The 24,483-nt window shown below is 40.5% G+C and overlaps 2 protein-coding genes across 3 annotated transcripts in view; one reads left to right on the top strand and one right to left on the bottom strand.

The window, feature by feature from the left end:
- Positions 1-24,483, top strand: part of LOC137631782 (GDP-D-glucose phosphorylase 1) — a 162,718-nt gene that overhangs the window by 47,090 nt on the left and 91,145 nt on the right. For both annotated transcript variants that reach the window (XM_068363741.1, XM_068363740.1), the window contains exon 3: positions 12,756-12,902. In XM_068363741.1, coding sequence (XP_068219842.1) covers positions 12,756-12,902 — 147 coding nt within the window. The remainder of the gene's footprint in view (positions 1-12,755; positions 12,903-24,483) is intronic.
- LOC137631780 (uncharacterized) lies at positions 1,810-8,997 on the bottom strand. Its single transcript, XM_068363739.1, has 2 exons — positions 2,085-8,997; positions 1,810-1,936 (listed from the first exon to the last, which is right to left on the bottom strand). The coding sequence occupies exon 1, from the start codon at positions 8,934-8,936 to the stop codon at positions 2,436-2,438; it is 6,501 nt and encodes a 2,166-aa protein (XP_068219840.1). The 5' UTR covers positions 8,937-8,997; the 3' UTR covers positions 1,810-1,936; positions 2,085-2,435.

The following is a 24,483-nucleotide window of genomic DNA, read 5'->3' as shown; positions in this document are numbered from 1 at the left end:
GAACGTCTACTACCAAAATAATGATAATAAAAATAACAGTAATCTTAATAGTTATTCTAATAATTTTCTCTCTGCTTAGATGTGAGAAATATCTTTCACTCCAAAGGTTTGAGAAGATGTTTATACACAATTGGGATTTTGATCCTTCTGCAGGTTCACCTACGGAAACCGTGTAACGACTTTTACTTCCTCCAAGTGATAAAGTTTGGACATTACTCTTAGTCCATGAGCCAGGACCAGATTTTTCACTAATTGGTACCACCCAGGGTGGCAAATCCTAGTGTTGATTTTTACAAAGATACATACCTACTGCTAATATTTTCATGTGATAACCATTGCTGTGTGGTAGCTTAAGTATGGTTATGAGCCGTTAAATAATATCACCCTGTTAACTCCAAACTGTTAACTTTACCCTCAAGCTGGTAATACCTAGTTTATATATTTCTATTGATTGGATATCAGGTATTGGCTAAATGTATTTGTGTATTTATAAAGAAACTAGACCCCTAGATACCTAATTATATTGGTTATGTGTCATGTTTTGTTGTTATTTAGGTAAAACAGCCCAAGAGGAAAAATAAGTGTGTGGGGCAAGTTCTTGTCCCACAAAATTTAAACAATACACTTCAGATGCATCACATCCTATTTGCTTACTTAAGGCATAATCAGACAACATTTCAAGGACTTACTTGTCAATGTGAGAGACACATTTGTAACAGTAACTGCTGTTTTCTTGAAAATTAAAAATCAAATTAGAAATATTTGGTGGTTCTGGTCCCATCTGCATACCAACTTTGCCGTGCAATTTCACTAGTTGCATTTTTACATGTGCCTTATTAACTAGCATAATACACTGAAACAGACTACTCTATGCATACATAGAAGGAAGCCAAAATCAAAACCACAAACTCTACCATGTGCCCTTTTATGTGGTATAAAAGAATGCATACATAATATCACTATAAGAAACAGGTAGGGAATAGTGTTATTGTTCAAGCAGACAGTATTTACGATGCCCATTATATACCATAAGCAAGCTATATGCACAATAATCATGATCGTGTTAACTTTATGGTTTTTTGTACAGATATCGACCAAAATATCAGTTTTAATCATTTTTATCATCATAATCATTGTCCGAGTCATCCAGGTCAACATGTGCTTCTCTAATGTTCTCATTGGAGCATGTTTGAAGCCTACACATATCAGTACACTTTAGTCCATTTGTCAGGCATGTACAGCCTGGAAGTTTACTTTCACGAACACACTGGCAAGACATTAGTTGCAACACAGCATCTGGTGCCGGCGATCCTTTCATCCATTCTATAGTGAGAATCCCATCGTCTGAGGTCCACACATGACCGTTGGGATTTGGAACTGCTGGCTTGCTACTAAGTGAGCGCCTCCAAATAGCTGCTTGATAGTTAGCCCTCTGAACGTGCATGTAGAAACAGTCCTTGCATGTTGGAAGCTGGCTAGACTCCACCTTTCCAAGTTTCGCACAGAAGATATGATAACGCAGCTCATTGACATCACAGGTGGTGGAGGAAGATGCCTACATTCGACAAACAAAGTCTTCAAGCTGTTCAAACAGTTCTGACGATACATCCCATGCTTCACCAAGATGCTTGAAGGCTTGTTGGTAGGTTTCCTTTGCTTTCATTTGCTCTAGTGCACTTAGCTTGCCACGACCAGCAAATGCACTAACCGTGTCGCAACCAGTGAGAGCATGTAAGCCTATGAGGCTTTGACAGACATCTTCTCCGGCAGCACTTGCAAGTTTTGTTATATCTGTTCTTATGAACAGTACGTGGCTCTGTATTTATTAATTGATTTTAGCCCCGTTCAGTGTTGATTCTCAAATTTGGGTATAATAACATTCCATGGTCCTTTATGTAGTTTATTATATAAACCATGAGCCATTAATTGAGTATAACTGAAAACAAAAGAAAACACTTTTAGGCTAATGCCTACAAAACTGGTAGGATGCCATTGGCTATATCAAAGGTACAAATAAAAACATATAAAACATAATATCAAAAAGGTACAAAAATACATACTATAAGCAAATTAACGTATCTTACCACAATTTTGGGGACTTAATCCATTAGATATACATGAAGAAATCCATGACAAGTAAGTCACATTTCATGTGCTTGAATCTGAGGCTGCAGTTGTTGTGATTGTTTACATCTACCCAGTAGAGTGGGAAGTACCTCGTCCACCTTGGTGGAATGTATTTTAGTATTGTTTCAAGACTCAGATATAACTGGGTGTTCTAATGACAGTAACAATGGCTCCCCTAAATTGTGATAACAATTTAAACAATAACTATACTATTGGGGAATGAATATGAGATTCTTTACAAACAATAAAATCTTAATATACAGGTTAGTCCATTCCATACTAAATAAAAATATACAGTACATAATGACTTAAATGCTCCCTGATGGGGACTTCCCTGTTGTACTTTCTAATAACATTACAACTGAATGAATAGGCCTTTCTAGAATTGTAGCTGTCTTGTGGCGTTTACCATTTTCATCAAGAAAAGCATCAGCTACTAACAATTTAATTTTTCTAACATGGCCAGCTTCATCTGCGTTTGTTTCTAATACCCGGCCTAACATCCACTTGTTGCGAGGTAGATTATAGTCTTTGATTAAAACTATATCATCAATTTCTACATTCCTTTGAGGCTTTAACCACTTTTGGCGTATTTGTAACGATTGTAAGTATTCTCTTTGCCACCTTTTCCACAACTGATTAAGAAGACATTGTACACGCCTCCATTTTTTCTTTGAAAACATGTCCTCTTTTACAAAATTACCTGGAGGAGGCAAGACTACCTTAGACTTCAATGTCAGAAAATGATTAGGTGTCAAAGGTTCTACATTTAAAGGATCATTCAAGTTATCTGTGGATAATGGTCGCCCGTTTACAATATTTTCTGCTTCAGTCATGAATGTTCTCAAAGATTCATCGTCTAAAATTTTACTATTGTTAGATAGCAATACATTCAAAATATTTCTAACAGATCTTATTTGTCTCTCCCAAACACCACCCATATGACTTGCATGAGGTGGGTTCATTTTAAATGTTATAAAATCACATTGGTCCTTTAATAATTCATTTTTAATATTTTCAGCCTTCATTTCTCGGAGGCACTTTGCAAACTCTTGTCTTGCACCAATAAAGTTGCTACCTTGATCTGAACGCAGTTGTGCGCAATGGCCTCTTCTACAAACAAATCTCCTATAAGCATTTAAGAAAGAGTCTGTACTGAGAGAATGGGCAGTTTCAATGTGTATTGCCCTAGTTGACATACATGTAAATAATACACCATACCTTTTGAGCTCTTTTCTACCTTCCTTAATTATAAATGGACCAAAATAATCAACTGCACTGTAAGTGAATGGAGAAGACATTTCTACCCTATCCTTTGGTAAATCGGCCATCTTCTGTGTAAGAGTATCATGTCTAATTTTTCTACAAGTTACACATTTTGATATATGTTTTGCTACTAAGGATGATCCACTTATAATCCAGTAACCACTAGATCTAATTTCGTTTAAAGTTAAATTTCTACCTTGATGGTGTACTTTATTATGATAGTGACAGATTATCAATTCAGTAATATGACTATTCTTTGGCAAAATCACAGGATATTTTACATGGACATCAAAATTACTTCTGTTTAATCTACCACCCACTCTTATTAAGCCATCACTACCAATAAATGGATCAAGCTTGTACAAATTGCTAGATTTCCTTAAACATTTATCAAATTTGTTATTGCTTATACTTAACAACTGATATTCATATTGAAAAGCTTCTCTTTGGACTAATTTTATAATGGTAATTTCTGCCTTAATTAGCTCTTCTACAGACACATGAACATACTCAGTATATAATGATTTCTGTTTCAATTTATCAATAAACCTATTACATAAAGCTAATGACCTTCTGGCACGTGTCCAATCTGAGAAGTAATTAAGTCTGGTAAGTATGGTAGCATAATTATTATCATCAGTGTTAATTGCCAGTGACACTTTCTTTAATTCTGGATCTTCATCTGTAACTTCAAATGAACATAAAGTTTCATTATCAGCATTATCATGTTTTAAGAATTCAGGTCCATGCCACCACATATAGTTACTAGTCAGATCATGAACAGACATGCCTCTTGAACATAAATCAGCAGGATTATCACTTGAGGAAACATATCTCCATTGTTCAGGCAAGGTGTGATTTCTGATTTGCGCAACTCTGTTTGCAACAAAAACCTTAAACTGTTTACATTGATTAGCTATGTATCCAAGAACAATTGTACTATCTACCCAAAATACTTCTTTACTAATATTGACCTTCAACTCCTTTTTTAAGAAATAACTCACTTTCACTGATGCTAATACAGCAGTGAGTTCTAACCTAGGTATTGTAAAAGTTTTCAAGGGAGACACTCTTGATTTAGCCATAACTAACCTAGTATGTACTTGTCCATTTGCATCTGTCATTCTTAAGTATGAGCATTGACCATAACCCTTCTCACTAGCATCAGAAAAATGATGCAATTCATAGTCTATGACATTCATGTTGGCTGGTTTATAACATCTCTCAACTTTAATATCTTTCAATTTGGGTAATTGACTTAACCAGTTTTCCCATTCAGTAATAACAGTTTCAGGAATAGGATCATCCCAGCCAAGGTCTTGTTTACATAAGGTTTGCAAAACTTTCTTACCTGTAAGAATGAATGGTGATATCATGCCTAGAGGATCAAAAATAGAGCTAACTATGGATAAAACATTCCTTCTAGTACTAGGCCTTTGAATGGGTTTGACATTAAAATTAAATGTATCTGTTTCAGTGCACCATTCCATACCTAATGTTCGTTCCACTGGCAATTTATCTTTCGTTAAATCAAGATTCTTAACTGATTGAGCAACTTCATCAGGACACATAGCCTTTAAAACTTCAGCATTATTGGCAACAAATTTGTGCAAATGGAAACCACCCCTTTTACATATCATCTGACTGTCTTTGGCTAAGTTTATGGCTTCCTCCACTGTGGCTACAGACTTTAAGCCATCATCCACATAAAAGTCTTCTTTAATGAACTCTGCTGCCTTTTCAGTAGTTTTATCCTTAAATCTATCAGCAGCAGCTTTCAAAGCATAGTTTGCAACAGATGGAGAGCTTCTAGCACCAAATAGATGAACAGTCATCCTATATTGAACAATGTCGCCATCTAAATCATGGTTATCAAACCACAGAAATCGTAAAAGATTCCTGTGTTCTTCATTTACTAAAACTTGGTGATACATTGCTTCTACATCACAAGTAAATGCAACAGAATGATTTCTAAATCTACACAAAATACCAGCTAGACTATTTGACAAATCTGGTCCCTGAAGTAAACAATCATTCAAACTTACATTTTTATACATAAAAGAGCAATCGAATACTACTCTGATTTTGTCAGTCTTTCTGGGATGGTAAACCCCATGATGTGGCACAAACCAAACCTTTCCATTAGTTAGGCATGTTTCATTCAAAGGAACCCTTTCAGCATAACCCTTATCAATCATATTCTTCATGAAATTTATGTAATCATTTTTCATGCTTACATTCTTCTGAAGCTTTTGTTTTAAGTTGGATAGTCTTTTCTGGACTACTAACTTATTATCTGGAAACTGAATACCACCTCCTTTGAGTGGCAATGGAACTTTAAACTGTTTACCATCAATAATCTTAATACCATTACTAACAATTTCAATAAACTGTCTTTCTTCTACTGACAAAGCTACCTCATCGTCACTAACATTACTTATGAAATCAGATTCAAACATCTCTCTGACATGATGAGGCTCATACACTTCTTTTACTTTGGTTGGTACTGTAAAAATGTTATTTGATATCATGGAATTTATTTCAATTTCTTCAACTACAGTTCTATTAACAACAACATCCCTTTCTAAATTATTCTCATTGACATTTACATTACCAATAATTCCCCATCCAAGAGCTGTTCTCTGACCATAGGGCTCATTTCCAGACCCAGGAATGATTTCTAAAGGTTTGACAGCTTTTATACAGTTTATACCTATCAATAGACCTATCTCAATGTCAGGATTATACTCTACTAGCCTTCCAGCAATTTTCTTAAGATGAGGCCATCTTAAAGCTGAACATTTTTTAGGGATTTGTGCTCTTCTTGCAGGAATAGTTTTTCTAGAGTAGACACATGGTAAATTTACAGTACTATTTTCATTTATGCCCTTCACTGATAAACCAAATACTTTAGTACTTTTTATAGCCTCTTCACCCAGCATAGTCGCTATCTTGATGACAGAATTTTGGCCATTGACATTCATATATCTTAGGACACTTTCTTTGATAAAACAAGCATCTGACTGATCATCCAATACTGCATATACCATGACCTTATTATTTGTATTCCTATGGCTTAACCAAACAGGTACAATCATTGAGTGAACATCAGCTGAAAAATATCTGTTAACATTAATTCTATTAGCTACAGCTACAGCCTGTTCTTGTTGGGTATCACCAGAACTTGGTTTTTTATTCAAGTTTTCATCGTGGAGAATTGTTGGGTGCCATCTCTTGCATTTAATACATTTCCTTGGTCTTTTACAATACCTTGAATAATGACCAATCTTGAAACAACCCCTACACATCTTTTTATCTGTCAAATATTGGTTTCTTTGAGCAAGATCAAGTTTTAAGAACTCTGGGCATTTTTCCATATCATGGTTTTGTCTACAGTAATAGCATGTAAATCCTACATTCATTTTACTCTCGGTTTGTTTTTCATTTTTAGATTTATTTTCATCAGATGCAGCATTTGTAACATTATTAACTTCATTAAATTTAGTAGCAAATGATGTACGCCTTGCAACCTTACTTTGTGGTTGTTTTTCTTTAGGTGTAAATACTGTATCTCTCCTATTAAGTGCACTGTAAGATGATGTTGGATTACATGCCTTATTGGCTTCATCACTTATGAACCTTGTAAACTCTTCAAAAGATGGATATTCCTCTTCATCAATTGTGATTCTTTTAGTTACTATACAATTCCATCTCTCTGCAATTTGGGCAGGCAACTTCTGTAACATAAGTTTGTTTTCTTTAGGATCGTTAAGAATTGCTAAGTACTTTATGATTCCCATGGCTGTTTTACAGTGTTCTAAGAAATCAGAAAATTTCCTCAAACCTGGACCATCATTAATTGTAATCTTAGGCCAACCTTCAAGCTTGCTTCTAAAGGCATCAGCAACAATAAATTTATTTCCAAACCTATCATGAAGTATCTTCCAAGCTTTGTCGTAAGCCTCTTGGGTCCCAAAAGAAATAAGATTATCAATGGCAGTTTTAGCCTGACCATCCGTATATTTACCTAAGTAGTACAATCTTTCAGCAGCATCATCTGTTTTATATTCAATTAATGTAATAAATGATGCTTTCCATTGAGGGTACTTCAGCAAATCTCCAGAAAATACCTCTGGTTCTTTAGCGGGTAAATTGTCTTTACATTGCCTTGCAGCAAACACGTTAGCTAGTTTCTCTAAGTTTTGATTTTGAAGATCAGCAAAACCTTTTAAAATATCCCATTGATAAACTTGACTGGACTGTACGTTATCATTATTGATAATGTTAGGTTGTTCATGAAAATCTGTCAGGGGATCATGAGCGTGTAGCCTTGGTCTATTAACATCAGGTTGTGTATTGCAAGTGACGGCATTTTTGGGATCTACTATTAGCCTAGGTTCACCTACTACCTCATGGGATGCCTCATCTATAGTACTACAACCTAGCCTAGGCTCATTTGGTATTTTGAAATCTGAGTTCAGGTTTGTTTCTTGGCCTAGCCTAAGTTTACTTGGTGGCTGTGAGTGTCCTATGGGCTGGTAATTATAATTATGGTCTAGCCTTGGTTTCCCTGGTTGTATGAAATCCGTTGGAAATCTAAACACCTGAGCATTTGGATTTAGATCAGTCATTGCCTTTATTTCTGCCTTGCTTTTGTCTAAATCTTTGTCTATACTATCTGAACCTCCAGCAAAGGAAAGGGACTTTTGTACACTGGAACCTGACAATGAATAATTTACAACTCTACTATCCTCAAGATATCTGTGCAAGAGACCTTCATTGGGTTGGTTATTTTCACCTAATGGAAAACTCAAGCATGACTGTGGATCAGTTTCATTTTCTTCCTCTAAAATTTTATTAACTGCACATATCTCAGCATTAGTGGCTTCAATTTCTTTGTCAATTTCTAATTTCTTTAAATCTGCCCTAGCCTTCTCCATTATGTCATGGTACTTTCTTTCTGTGCCTAACCTAGCCAGTTTTGTGCTTAGTTCTATTCTCTTAGTACTAGAAACACGTGAAGATTTACTTACACTTGTATGACGTGACCTACTAGATGAAGACTTTGACTTTAGAGAGACATTTGACATTTTATCTTCTTGTTCATGTTTCATTTTTTCTTTTAATATTGTTAACCTAGTGTGACTTTCAAAGCATATTTCCTGGTAATTATACTCTAAACTCCGTACAATATCACCCTCTGGTATTTCTGATTCTTTCACTTTGGAGAGAGTTAAGTCAATATTCTTTAATTCTATTTGAAGCCTATTTGCAACATCCTGTAGTAGGCCTACATTACAATCATTTTTAGAAAGTGCCAAATCTGCTTCCTTATTTATCTTGCCTAACAATCTCTTTTGTTTTTTGAATTCATCAACCAGAAGATCAAAATTATACATCTTACCTTTTTCTGATTGCAATCTCACTCGTTTACCCATACTAGGTGATATAGGCCTAGGCCTAGGTTTCAATGAATGCAAGTCTTGCTCTTCATCTTGGCCTAAATGTTGATCTTCATGTTTCTCTTGTTCATTAAGCTCCATTTTGTCTTGATTCGTAGATTTTCCACATTTCCTTGGTTAGGTTTGGCTCCTATTCTTGGGTTCATCAATCCTTAACCCAATTGTGTTATCTTGTTCTTATGAACAGTACGTGGCTCTGTATTTATTAATTGATTTTAGCCCCGTTCAGTGTTGATTCTCAAATTTGGGTATAATAACATTCCATGGTCCTTTATGTAGTTTATTATATAAACCATGAGCCATTAATTGAGTATAACTGAAAACAAAAGAAAACACTTTTAGGCTAATGCCTACAAAACTGGTAGGATGCCATTGGCTATATCAAAGGTACAAATAAAAACATATAAAACATAATATCAAAAAGGTACAAAAATACATACTATAAGCAAATTAACGTATCTTACCACAATTTTGGGGACTTAATCCATTAGATATACATGAAGAAATCCATGACAAGTAAGTCACATTTCATGTGCTTGAATCTGAGGCTGCAGTTGTTGTGATTGTTTACATCTACCCAGTAGAGTGGGAAGTACCTCGTCCACCTTGGTGGAATGTATTTTAGTATTGTTTCAAGACTCAGATATAACTGGGTGTTCTAATGACAGTAACAATATCTATATATCGAGTACGGTTACTTGTTCCCCACTTCTGATATAATGGGCATTGTATCTCACTAATGAACGAAAGACTCAGTATGAGGACATCAGTATCTTCTGCTGTGATAATGACAGATCTATATCCATCTTCAGATGCATGCTTGGCATGTAGGAAGACCCTTGTATCAGCTTCCTCTTGTGTTAAGTTGAGCGATTCAATCTCACTGAAGTTATCTTTGGTCAGCAGATAACACTTTTCCCCACAGGTTGTATATAGAAACTTATCGTTGACCTTAATTCTATTTGCAGGCTGCTTCCATTGCTCTACAAAAACCTCTATAAGACACATTTTGTTTTCAGAGCTGCACAGAAACTTTCTCCATTGAAGAATGGTATGGCCAGGTGCAATGTTCTTCCACTGTATGGCCCCAGCAGAACCTCTGTTACACTGCGTTTTTTATTGATGTTTCCCAATACACATGAAACACGATAACAATTCGTTTACTGTGGGCACCTTCTCGAAAAACCTGAGCAAGCACAGAATCGGCAAGCTGTGCAAAAGTTTCTCCATCACCTTTCATTTTCTGAACCAGGCTCATTCCATCAATTATACATACTGATGGCTCTGGCATAGTTTCAGCTGATGCAGTATTCTTTTCCAATTCCCGGCCAAGTGCGGCTTTGTTTGTTTTTCGCAAAGTTCCATCAGTATTTGTCAGAGCCCATGGCAAAGGCCCCAGTGGATGTGCAAGAACATCTTTGATGCACAGTTGTCTACTTTCAGCGACAATTATCATATGGCCAAACAAGTTTTTGTCTGCCTTCAGAATCACTTCCTTATTGGCTGTCTTATTGCTGTGTTGCTTTTTCTTTATATGTGAGAAACTTTTAAGATTCTGCTTCTTCATTGTATCATGGAATTTAGTTGAGGCCGGATGAGTCTCCAAACGATCCTCCTTAAATGTCTTGTAGGCTTCTTCTCCAACAGTATGAGCTCTGAGAAGATCACTTTCTATATCAGGTGGTACCAGGACACCCGTAGACAAGCAGACCAAATCCTTTTGACCTTGACTTATTGGATCTTTCCACCTCTTCTCCATTAGTTCTACACAGGCTTTCACGTCAGCTTCATCTTTTTTAATTCTAGGCATTTGTAAGACTGAGTGACAGACCTTTGAGGAAGAATCGTTACCTACCATGTGTCTTAGCTGCCACAGATATGAACTCCTGTATTCTGACGTAAGGTAGTATCTGCTGACAGCCTCTGGCTTAAGACTGAATCCTTTGGTCCCCCTAGAGGTCTGTGTGTCCTTGTTCACCGTTTCTTCGATGGTTTGATCCACTGGAATTTTTCCAAAGGGATTTTTGGACCCAAGCTGAACTGAGAAACCACCTTGAATAAAATGCTCATAAACATCTGGATGGTCTATGTCTAGTCGTGACATCTGCGCATAATAATATGGGAGATAACGTGCATAATTTAACTTGTCGTATGCGAAGCACCAGGGGATCTTATCTCGAATTGATGCCAGGTAGTCTTATCATCGAACATTATCATGGGTTCACACGGCAATTATTGACAGAAAACCCCCACTTTTACAACAAATTACAAAGGTTGTAAAAAAAAAATAAAATAAAAAAAAAAATAGAAAAAAATAGAAAATAGCGAAAACTTTGAGTGGCCTAAAAATATATTAAGCTACTCCGTTGAAGAGGTTATCACATTTAAATGTACTTACAGGGACCCAGTCAACAAATTGGTACTAAAAAAGTTTTGCCACCAGAGGTGGTACCGATATCTTGTCTGGCTCATGGACTATCTGGGCTGGAATCCATTGTTATTATTTTTGAAATTACAGTATTGAAACAATTATCAACATTATTGAAATTATAATGATTATTAGAATTATTCAAATTAATGTTGTAAAAATTATAAAAATTATTATTGTTAGTATTTCAGGGGCTATTTGGTTGGGTGTCTATGCTTCTCTCATGTAATTTTATACAGATATTCTTCAATGATAATAAGTGATATACTGAAAGATTTTGGTCCCATGCCTTTTACCTATTCAGCAAGAGAAAAAATAGTGGAATAATTAGTTTACACAGAGCACTTATTGTGTCTTGAGTAGACACAGCACTAGTCTTAGTTGGGTCTCTCTCCATGTACCTCATGGTATTCTGATTCAGCCTTAAAAGTTGTCATAAGGCTGCATGTACCAGCCCTTCCTTACACTTGTCAAGATTTTCAACCTTCTCTCTAAGAGTTTTAACCTAACTCTACCACCTAGCGGTAGTTTGAGAAGAGGAAGCAGTTCTCTTAGGGATCATGCCATAGGCAAAGTAATTTTTATTTGACAGACTCTTGTGGGAGATGCTTTTTAGATGAAGTGACTTTATTCAAGGAGGGAAACAGCATGAAGGTTAGGTGCAAAAAACTACAAGTAGTTTGAAAATGTCGGGCTGTGCACAATAGTCATAACCATGAGGATCTGCAAAGAATTGAAATTATGTTTAAAATTTTACGGGGATCTCAATATGTGGAATATGAAAATGGCAAAGTCAAAATCTTTAAAGATGGTGGGTTGACTGTATTTTAAAAATTGGTGATATTAATTTTTAGTATATGAATAAAAACTATTGTCCTCAATAGGAGTATGATTTCAGCAAAGCTGGGATGGCTGGTAAAAACTCAACGCTGTAGTTATAACTACTGATTTTGAGGGGTAAATACTACATGAATGCTATAAAATCATATTTTGGCTGGAATTTTTCAGATTGTTTTTTTCCAGACCAAGTATTCCCACGGTACAAAATTTTACCAATTTGAAGAATCCATATGGACCTTTTACTTTTGTATACAAAATATTACTCCTCAGGTGTTCTTGAACCTCATAGCCTGAATCATGAAGTGGCCTTTCTATCACCCAAGTCCATAAAGGCCATCTTCATGTAATGGCTTAGATCTGTTTTAGCAATTAAGCTTGTTTTGCTAATTTCAGCCCTAAAAGGCAGGGTTTTGTCATTAGTTTAAAATTGCATTTAAATATATTTGTATTCAGCACTTTGTTCACTGTGATCAAAGTGGAAATAATCATTCAAGGTACTGTATAAGCTCTTTGTATCTATGAAGCATAATGTTCAATGTAATTTTGGTTAAAATCTAAAGTTTACTTTTGTGTTTTGTAATATTTGCTGATATCTTTTTATGTGACTAATCCAATTGATAATTTAATTGCAGCTAAATTCAAATCGTTCAAAATTAAGGAGACGACCAGAAGATTTTCGCAAAATTATTGAGCCTATTGACCCAGAGAAATTCAATTTTACCAAAATAAAGCCACAGGAAGTTTTGGCCGAGATGCAATACTGTGACTCTCGGACCAAGGTAAGGTATTGAAGGATTTTGATTACTCTTGCCCAACAATCATTATGCTGTAAGCATCGAAAGTGTATTTTCCTACTGTGACCAGATTGTGGAATGATCTTCCTAATCTGGCAGTTGAATTGGCGGATCTTCAGAAGCTGAAATTTGCAGAAAATAATTTTGTGATAAACAAGTTAACAGAAGTCCCTCTTCATAGTTTATATATGGCAGATCTATTTTAACATTATTGCTGATCTTGAGGTATTTTATATTTTTTAGTCATTATCTCATATATAGTTTATTTTTGGGCTCAAGCCATGTCATCCTGATGGGAAGGTTCCTATAGGTAGCTTTCTAAGGGATATTTGGCGACAGTGATATTCCCAGAGAATTAACCGTTAGGTCTCCAGAATTCTAAATCCTGGCGCGAATATCCTTAAATTTTCAATATTAAACTTACCCGATAATCATGTAGCTGTCAACTCCGTTGCCCGACAGAATTCTACGGAAGGGATACGCCAGCGATCGCTATACAAGAGGGGGGTGTACTCACAAGCGCCACCTGTGGCCAGGTACTGCAGTACTTCTTGTTGACACCACTTCAATTTTTCCTCTGTCGTGCTTCCGGCAAGACGTTCATGGATACGCTTATAATTTTGGAGTCTTGTTCACGGTTTTTGGTGAAGTATTGCTCTAAGATTTCAGCTTTCGCTATTCAGGAAGTTTTATTATCAGCTTAGCTAGCTTTTGGAATTAATTTGATTATTTATGGTGACGAAGAGAGTATGAACTCTCTTTCACCTTTAAATGGCCGACCCTTCCCTTAGACGGAAGTGTTGGTGTCTAAGAGAGTATAGACTCTCTTTCTTAATTTTGCTTAACTAAAGTTATAGATTTATTTTATATCTCTCCGCCTTTTATAGGCCTCTTCGATTAACTTCCTTTTTTATAAATTTATTAAAATTAATTTTTATATTTGTTTATATTCGACCTTTCCTAATAGTAGGCGGTCTTTTCTTGTACCGAAGTTAATTAACATTGAGCCCGTCATTTCGGTTTTACCTGTTAACATATTATGCTATTTTAATGTTTTTGAAAGAATTTCTTTGATAGTCTCGTACTGTTTCAAAGTTGAACTAACGTTTTGTTTTGTCTCTGCAGTTGTTGACGTTCAGAACGTTCAACTTGCGCTCTATCGTTACGATAGAGAGAGAATTTTCACGGTGTCACGTTGCAGTAAGAGTAAACCGTTTATAGCGTTTTGTTCATTCTTTCTTAGCTTAATGGTTTTAATTCTAATAAAGGAACTTTTTATTTGGGAAATCTTTCAGTTTTTTTCCTTTAACAATAATATGTTTTAACGAGTATATATGATTGGGCTCTTCTCTCAGGTTCTAAGTCAAGAGAGAGAGAGAGAGAGAGATATAGAGATGGAGGGAGAGAGAGCTGGATAAACGTTTCGTTCAAGCGAGTAACGTTGTTATCGTTTTTGCTCTTCTCCCTAGTCTCTTTAGGGGAAGAAGGTAAACGTTTCTAGAGTTTATTCTTGTTCTCAAGCTTTATGCGGTGAGAGATTTTAAACGTAGTTTATTTGATCTAGTGTTTAGTCTCTTTCCAGCCACTGAATTATTTATCCTTCATTAGATTTTTCTGTTACATTGTAATTCGGTTTTCGCAATTACTAACTTTTAAGGAAGGATAGAATTGCGTGTTTCAGGAACAAACCACTTAAAGTTTCGAGTTCAGTGAAATAAGTGCAAACAGAAATTCAAAAGTGATAAGTGATTAGCGCAAAGTGTGTCAGTGTTGTGCGTGAGGGTACTTCTGTGCGTGCCAGTCGTCCTCCCAGTCCGGGACCTCTTGTAAGCTCCCAAGCCCAGGGGAGAAGCAATGTCGAAGGGCAAAAGGGTTCGGCAGGCCTTGATCGGCGCACAGAAGTATCCTCGGTGGTTGCGGGCGTGTCTTACAGAGACCGTCACTCCCACCCGCAGACGATTGAGCCCTTATTTTACTCGTCTGCAGAAGAAATTTCGGGGAGAAAACGCTGGACTCAGGTCTCAAGACCTCTTAAACGTAAAGTCCAGACCTCTAGAGTTCAACAACCCGGATGCAGTCATTGGGTTAGCTCTGACTCTCCGCAGTCATCAGGTGACTGCACACCTCCTAAGAGAGGTAAGGTGATGCCGCAACAGACCTCATCTTCTGTTAAGGCTTTGCCTCAGCAGACCTTAGCGTCTGCCGACCCCAAGATGACTTTGCTGCAGTCCATGCAGTCACAGCTTGCGGTCTTAATGCGTGAGTGTCAGGCTGAGAAGGTTACACCTCCTCCTGCGATCGCTCCGCCTCACCGCAGTCCAGTCTGCCAGGCGTACGATGTTGAGGTTCCTCAGGATACCTTACCGCGTACTGAGTTGCCAGTTACCAGCGGTGTGCAGCAACCTCCGCCTTCCTTAAGGCAACCTCAGCAATGGGAGCAGGAATCTTATGCCTTACTTCCTCCGCTTCCGGTTCCACCAGCGAGGCAACAATCTCTTGAGGTACGACAACCTCTTCCATCAATGAGGCAGCCACCTCAGCACTCGCTGCAGCGACCTCAACCCTCCTCAAAGCGAGACAAGAACTGCGTTCTGCGCAGCCGCTACCTCAACTCTCGCAGCTCACACCTCAGGAACCTCAACTCGTTCCTCAGGAACCTGCTACTGCGCATCCGCAACCCTTACAGCAAGCGCAACTCTTGAGGCAGCAACCTCATGCTATGAGTCAGCCACCTCAACGCATGCATCTGCCACTTTCTCCTCAACTTGAGCCTCTTCCCATTCAACTTGGAAATAACAAATGACAATAATAACACCTCATTACTTTCATAACTTGCATTTGTAATCATATACATGTATGCCTACACAAACATTATGATAATGGAGGTTATTTGTATTACTTAATATAAAAATATATATGTATTCCTTGCAATATATTTTTAACAAAATCGCAAAATATGGCAAAAATATCTTCAAAACAAAAATGAATCATGAGTTATGAATGTAAGGTAAATATTATGTTGATATTAAAACCCCATGCAAGCATGCATGAAGTAATGCAGTGTTGCCAACAGGGCGAGTTTCCCTTTCCTGAGGTGAAGTAGATTATAGTACATTTAGTGCAGCTTAATTCTACGATTATCATGCCGGCTATCAAATTCATCAACAAAACAGTCTAAATCAATTCCCTCGGCACGTGCACTTTCAATGGACAGTAATGCGATATTACTCACTCTAGCACTGGTCATGGAATTTCTGAGAAATGTTACACGCCATGCAACACGCTCTGCTTACCTTACAGCATGCTCTACATACAGCATGCTCTGCATACAGCATGCTCTGCATACAGCATGCTCTGCATACAGCATGCTCTGCATACAGCATGCTCTGCATACAGCATGCTCTGCATACAGCATGCTCTGCATACAGCATGCTCTACATACAGCATGCTCTGCATACAGCATGCTCTGCATACAACATGCTCTGCATACCTTACCGCATGCTTCTCAGTCATACATCTTTGGTTGTTGCCAACTCACTAGACTGTCAAGCAGTTTCATAACGTTGCCTTCTAGTCTGCTGCTTTTGCACCAGTGAAACCCTCACTGAGAGAACTTAGCTTTTCTCGGATATGGTCCCTGTAGATGAGAAAGTGCTTTTCTCCCTCCTTCTGATATTCCCTTGAGGACTCTGTCATTTGGAGAGGAGCCTTTAGCTGCGTAGCCTCCTATGGACTTTTATTTAAGCATAACATGCTTCCAGGGAAGGTAATGGTTCCACTTCAGTCGCTAACCCCGTCTGTTACCACACCTGCTCCCATAGACCTTGAGCTGTGTTGCAAGACATGCAGTCCAAGCTTAGTCCTTGTTAGAGGATTTTTTGTTTACGGAGTCAGTGTGTCACTGGGAAGACGTTCAACAACCAGCAGAAGTGACTTGTTGTGACGCAGTGCGGCAACCTCAGCAACCCGATAAGGAGTTGTCTGTACGACCCAGACAGTCTAGATAGCTTCGGGTTGTCACTGTACTTCCTCGCTTCCCCATGGTTGACAGTTCACAGACTGTGCAGCAGTACCATGATCTTGTGTCCGGCTCCGTCAGACGACTGGCTTTTAAGAGCTCCCACAAGTCGTCGCTGTCTGGAGATTCTCAGATGGACTATGGATCTGACCAAGGAACTGGGCCTCCTGGTCAATTTTGAGGAGTCTCAGCTCGTCCCATCCCAGACCATTGTCTCCCTGGGTATGGATCTTCAGAGTCGAGCTTTTCGGGCTTTTCCGTCGGCCCCAAGGATCTTCCAAGCCCTAGAATGCATCCAGAGCATGCTGAGAAGGAACCGATGCTCAGTCAGGTAGTGGATGAGTCTAACAGGGACACTTTCATCGCTGGCCCTGTTCATCGTGTTAGGGAGACTCCACCTCCCCCCCTTCAGTATCATCTAGCTGCTCACTGGATAAAGGACATGACGCTAGAGACGGTCTCAGTTCCTGTTTCCGAAGAGAGGAGGTCTTCTCTCGCGTGGTGTAAGAACAGCTTTCTTCTCAAGGAAGTCTACCTTTGGCTGTTCAGAAACCTGACCGCCGTCTCCTCTCGGACGCATCAGACACGGGCTGGGGTGCGACTTTGGACGGACAGGAATGCTCGGGAACATGGAATCAGGAGCAAAGGACACTTCACATCAATTGCAAGGAGTTGTTGGCGGTTCTTCTGGCCTTGATAAACTTCAAGTCCCTCCAGCTTAACAAAGTGGTGGAGGTGGACTCTGACAACACCACAGCCCTGGCTTACATCTTCAAGCAGGGAGGGACTCTTTTGTGAAGTTGTTCTAGATCGCAAGGGACCTCCTCATCTGGTCTAAAGATCGAAAGCTCACGCTGGTAACGAGGTTCATTCAGGGCGGTATGAATGTCATGGCAGATCACCTCAGCCGGAAGGGTCAGGTCATCCCCACAGAGTGGACCCTTCACAAGAATGTTTGCAGCAGACTTTGGGCCCTGTGGGGTCAGCCAACCATAGATCTGTTCGCTACCTCGATAACCTAGAGACTCCTGTTGTATTGTTCTCCGATTCCAGACCCAGCAGCAGTTCACGTGGATGCTTTTCTGCTGGATTGGTTCCATCTCGACCTGTATGCATTCCCGCCGTTCAAGATTGTCAACAGGGTACTTCAGAAGTTCTCCTCTCGCAAAGGGACACGGCTGACGTTGGTTGGCTCCCCTCTGGCCCGCGAGAGAATGGTTCTTAGAGGTACTGCAATGGCTGGTCGACATTCCCAGGACTCTTCCTCTAGGAGTGAACCTTCTACGTCTACCTCACGTAAAGAAGGTACACCCAAACCTCCACGCTCTTCGTCTGACTGCCTTCAGACTTTCGAAAGACTCTCAAGAGCTAGGGGCTTTTCTAAGGAGGCAGCCAGAGCGATTGCCAAAGCAAGGAGAACATCCACTCTCAGAATCTATCAGTCTCAAGGGGAAGTCTTCCGTAGCTGGTACAAGACCAATGCAGTTTCCTCAACCAGTACCACTGTAACCCGGATTGCTGACTTCCTGTTATATCTAAGGAAAGTAAGATCCCTTTCAGCTCCTACGATCAAGGGTTACAGAAGTATGTTGGCAGCGGTTTTCCGCCACAGAGGCTTGGATCTTTCCACCAACAAAGATCTACAGGACCTCCCTAGGTCTTTTGAGACCTCAAAGGAACGTCGGTTGTCCACTCCAGGCTGGAATCTAGACGTGGTCCTAAGGTTCCTTATGTCATCAAGATTTGAACCTCTCCAATCAGCCTCTTTTTAGGACCTCACATTAAAAACTCTTTTCCTCGTGTGCTTGACAACAGCTAAAAGAGTAAGTGAGATCCACGCCTTCAGCAGGATCATTGTTTTCACATCTGAAACGGCTACATGTTCCTTGCAGCTCGGTTTTTGCTAAACGAGCTTCCTTCACGTCCTTGGCCTAAGTCGTTCGAGATCCCAAGCCTGTCCAACTTGGTGGGGAATGAACTGGAGAGAGTACTTTGCCCAGTTAGAGCTCTTAGGTACTATCTAAAAAGGTCTTAACCTTTACGAGGACAATCAGAAGCCTTATGGTGTGCTATCAAGAAACCTTCTTTTCCAAGTTCTAAGAACTCAGTTTCTTACTATTCAGGCTTCTGATTAGGGAAGCACATTCTCATCTGAAGGAAGAAGACCTTGCTTTGCTGAAGGTAAGGACACATGAAGTGGGAGCTGTGGCTACTTCAGTGGCCTTCAAACAGAGCCATTCTCTGCAGAGTGTTATGGATGCAACCTATTGGAGAAGCAAGTCAGTGTTCGCATCATTCTATCTCAAAGATGTCCAGTCTCTTTACGAGTACTGCTACACCCTGGGACCATTCGTAGCAACGAATGCAGTAGTAGGCGAGGGCTCAGCCACTACATTCCCATAATCCCATAACCTTTTAACCTTTCTCTTGAATACTTTTTATGGGTTGTACGGTCGGCTAAGAAGCCTTCCACATCCTTGTTGATTTGGCGGGTGGTCAATTCTTTCTTGAGAAGCGCCGAGGTTAAAGGTTGTGATGAGGTCCTTTAGTATGGGTAGCAGCCCTTGATACTTCAGCACCTTAGAGTTGTTCAGCCTCCTAAGAGGAACGCTGCGCTCAGTAAGGAAGACGAACTTATTTAAGGCAGAGTAATGGCTCAAGTCGACTTCCTTACCAGGTACTTGTAATTTCATTGTTATTTTGAATAACTGATAATATGAAATACGGGATACTTAGCTTCTTGATATACATGTACACTGGTTTTCACCCACCTCCCTGGGTGTGAATCAGCTACATGATTATCGGGTAAGTTTAATATTGAAAAATGTTATTTTCATTAGTAAAATAAATTTTTGAATATACTTACCCGATAATCATGATTTAATTGACCCACCCTTCCTCCCCATAGAACCAGTGGACCGAGGAAAAATTGAAGTGGTGTCAACAAGAAGTACTGCAGTACCTGGCCACAGGTGGCGCTTGTGAGTACACCCCCCTCTTGTATAGCGATCGCTGGCGTATCCCTTCCGTAGAATTCTGTCGGGCAACGGAGTTGACAGCTACATGATTATCGGGTAAGTATATTCAAAAATTTATTTTACTAATGAAAATAACATATTTCTCTTAAGGATATTGCATAATAACAGGGGACGTATATCTTGATACGACACATAGCAATCTTCACCCCGAATAGCATTTTCGCTTCCAGGGGGAAAGTGGCAAAAATAGAAGGGGAGCCGGTATCAAGGTACCCTTCCTCCCGTACTACTATTGAGTATCTAGATGGCGCTTATTCCTATATTCGTAGCGGTTTCGCACGGTGGTTTTCCCCTGTTGCTCTAACGATGTGCTCGATTTTAAGGATTTACCATGCAATCTCCAGCCCCTTCTGCCTCTGGAAATTTGAGTATTTGATCTTTACAGTGTATAATTTTTAGCTCCTGCCTCACAGTGAAATTAGAGTAAATTTAAGAGTTGGAGCTTCGCCTTCACCGGATGCACCATGGGCGCTGTCGTTCATAACGCATGTGTTATTTAGTTAGCTGAACGACTTTCCCGGTTATAATAGCATGTATATTTATGAAGCTATTCAGTTAAATATTTACTAGGAAGCTATATATTATGTCAATTGTATTCTTTAGAGTTTCGGCGACTTAGGTAACTGAACCTCACCCGCGCTAGGCTTCCTAGCCTATGCGCTTCAGTTTACCTTCATGCATGATATAGAACGACATTCCTAGTTGTAATAGCATTAAAATATGAAGCTATTTAGGCATTTTATACTTGTAGCTATTTAGGCATTTTATAGTTGTAAAGATATACTGATTGCATATACAGTATTTCCTCTTCCTCATCGATCGTATACGTTAGAGTTTCGGCGATCTAGGTAACCGAATCTCGCCTGGCGCTAGGCTGACTAGCCTAGGCGCTTTAGTATACTTTCATTCATGTTCCCTGTTTACCCTCGTGTGTCGTTTTATCAATTCATACGGAGATAGATATCTCCTAGAATTATTATATAAATCGATGCTCGTCTCCTGTGGAGATTTAAGGGTAATTCCTCCTTCCCTCTGAGTGCTGCCATAGGCGACAACCCTAACTTGGTCTTGCCATAGAGTACTGTAGACACTCTGGCTTGACTAGGCTAGTGTTTTATGTCTCTTACCCTTGCCGGCAGATGGCCGGCTTTGGGTTTTTGACAGAACCTCAGAGTATTCAGTCTTTGCTTGTGGCCAAGCAGCAGGGTGAGTAGTCACTCCCCTGCCAGCTTTCAGCAGCCGGCATAGGAGGCTATGCCTCCCTAGGCCGCACTTGAAGTGGTTGTATGATGCCGCCACCTTCTCCCCTGCGGTTGGAAGACTAGTCCTACGTTGGCAGACCCTAGGCTGAAGAATAGACATTCTTCTGTCGCCTAGGATGGCGCCGACACTGAAATGATGTTCCCCTCCTGTTGAGAGGCGGCAGCAATCCTGCCGCCTCCTCGTAACACTGTTTCAGCAGACCCTAGGCTGAAGAATAGATACTCTTCTGCTGCCTAGAGTGGCGCTGATACTGAAACAGAGTTTCTCACTTGTGTGGGAAGACGGCAACCTTGCCGCCTTCTTCCACACTTTATATAGGACCCTTTTCCCTGTCCCCCTCTGTCCTTTAGCAATGGCCTAGCCATCGCAACCCTGTGGCTGTCGTCCTACAATCTCCCCGCTTGCCGGGTAGGTTGCGGGGCCGGCCAGGCTTCTACATATGCAGTCGCCTAGTCTTTCCGGGAAAGGCTGTAACGGCTGCTGGTGGGAGACCCCTGTTCTGTCGAGAGTTCCTCAGTTCTCTCTTGGACTGTCATCCACATACCCGGGGCCGGCAGTGACCGGCAGCGGTTTTATGGTTGGATGGAAGCTTTAATGATTAATTTTCCCCTTTCATTTGAGCTCTCATTCTGGAGGAAGGCAGTAAGATTATATTCTTACACCCTTAATAATTGTTAGCAAACATTTAATAAGGCAGCCCTTCACTTCATGCTTTCTCTCTCTCTCTGTCAGCTAGTCCCACCAGGTGTTAACCCATCGCCGACTGGGCCGGTGCCGTCAGGTACTAGCCCGACCGGCAACATGCCGGCCGGGCCGATGCCGCCAGGTACTAGCCCGACCGGCAACATGCCGGCCGGGCCGATGCCGCCAGGTACTAATCCAGCTGGCCATGGGCTAGCCTAGCCGGCAATATGCCGGCTAAACTACAGTGTAGGATTATACAGTAGCCAGTATATTTGCAGTATAGATTATACTGCAGACAGAAAACTATAGCATATTGTTATACAGTAGTTATTTCTAACATACCCTGTGTATCCTTACACAGTCTATTGTTGAGACCAATCATACACTGGAAGAAAGATTTCTTTTTCAACACATAGTTAACTAGACAGTTAACAATTTACCCTACATTATTAAAACCTTGGGAAAGGTTAGTGTTAAGTTACACTTCTTTACCCCTAGGGGTTAGACCTTTCCCTCGGGTTTCCTGAATAGGAAGACTGGGTTTTAATTTTGGGGGAGGTCACAGCAGTTGGCTGGAAAGGAAACACAAGTATGTGTCTTTCCTAGTTCCTTTCTATCTTGTCTATCCTAAGCTATAATGTTTAAAATATTAATAGTAATATTTTATATATTTGTTTATCAGGTGAGATAAACTGCTGCATACTCATTTAATTTTCCTCTCTTTACAGGAGGACCAACTGAAGTGCCAAGTAGTCTTTTGCAATGTCAGGAGCAAAGACTTCTGTGGCCATGTAGAGTGCAGAGCTCATTCCTCCTGCACCACTTCCAAGTGACCTCTTCGGTACTGGGACCCCCAGGATTGCAACATTTGCAAGGCCTTGGTTACAGAGGCTTTTGATGACCCCAAGTCAGCAGAGTCAAGGGATGCAGCATGAGAGAAGCTGCGCAGATGGGTTCATGGCTTTCAGAAGAACGCCACGAGACCGTACCTTCTGAACGAACGGATGCGTGCCTTGCTGTTCCCAAAAGCGGGTATGGAAGCTGTCATACCCCAGCCACGACCTGAGATCCCTTGCGTCCAGATTGCCGTAGAGACGGACTTCACCGACGCAATGCAAGGCATGGACATCCATCAAGAGGAGAGGATGTCTGAGGTGTCTTCAGACAGTGAGAAGGACCTTCTAGCAGAAGGTCTCGAGGAGGAGTCCACCATGACTCCTGAAGAAGATGATGAGGTTGAATCGGAGTCCCTTCCGTCAGTTTCGGCTCGAGAGCCATTACCTTTGACATCTTCTGCCCCTCCATCAGATGACGTGAGGCAGGTACTGGGCAATCTCACGGCGTTGATGGAGTCTTCGCAAACAAGGCGAAGAAAGGGAGGCGAAATTGGAGAGAAGAAGATCAACTCGCATCCCATGGGTCTCACAAGAGATTCAGGGTTCAAGATCTCCCAACTTGCTCTGTGATTAATCCCTGGAGGTATGCAGAGAACATACCTATTACTAATGGCAAGATCTTTATCTCAGAGAAGTTGGGGACCATTCCTATTGAGGATGTTGAGTTCTGACCCAGTTTTAAATCCCACCCAGACTGCTTTGTCCATCTGAAGCTGGAACCAGCATCGAAGTAAGAGACGGAACCTAAGGAGGTCATAGTATTTGACCATGATAAGGCTCAGGCTCTTTTGTCAAGTAGCCTGAAGCAGATAGGCTACACTAACTCGAAAGTGTCAGCCCTTAGCAAGAAGCATCCCACCTTTCTTGCTCCAGCTTCGATAGCCTTTCCATTCACGTCAAAGGCTTTTAAATCAGTAGTTAAGGCAATAGAGGCAGACAAACCTTGCCCTACACTCGACGAGTGTAGAACACTATCACTAGCCCTGCCTATGGAAGATAAGGACTGGAAGGAAGTCCACCTTACCTTCTCTGTTGGGAAGTTGGAGGCAGATATCGCTGGACGTCAGTTCAGCGAAAATCTCCCTAAGCTGTCTGACTTTCTCTTGCTTAGGGAGCAAGAGACAAAAGAAAGACTGGCTGCATCTCTCTCTCTGCAGAACTGTCTAGAGATGACGGCAGGCATTAACAAAACCCCGGATATGAACATGGTCATGGCCAAGATACACTTGGCTACCTTGGTCAAGGACCTGTATGGCTTTATCAAAGCCAGAAGAGCATGTAGAGAGTTCGTGTTTGCTTCCGCAGCAGTAAAGCACGAACCCAGGAAGCTAATAGCTTCCAATATCTGGGGTAAGGACCTCTTCCCGCGTGAAGCGGTCAAGGAAGTTGTGGAGAAGGCCGCCACGAAGAATAGAAACCTTCTCCAGAAGTGGGGCATGTCAGCGAAGAGGAAATCTTCTCCAGATGAGGGTCCCCAGCCTAAGAAGAAGACAAAAAGACCTAGGTTACCCTCTCGGCCTGCTAGACAACAACAACAACATCCCACAGTTTCCATGACCGCGATGCCCCAGATGGTGGCTCAACCTCCAACAACCTACCAGATGGTGCCTCAGCAGCTGGTTGCCCAGTCACCAGCATTCAACCCTGCGTTCGAGAGGCAGACCACT

Source organism: Palaemon carinicauda, chromosome 40 (genome assembly GCF_036898095.1).
Source record: "Palaemon carinicauda isolate YSFRI2023 chromosome 40, ASM3689809v2, whole genome shotgun sequence".
Lineage (NCBI taxonomy): Eukaryota > Metazoa > Arthropoda > Malacostraca > Decapoda > Palaemonidae > Palaemon > Palaemon carinicauda.
Note: the sequence above shows the minus strand (reverse complement) of the source record. Positions and strands in the feature narration are given on the sequence as shown.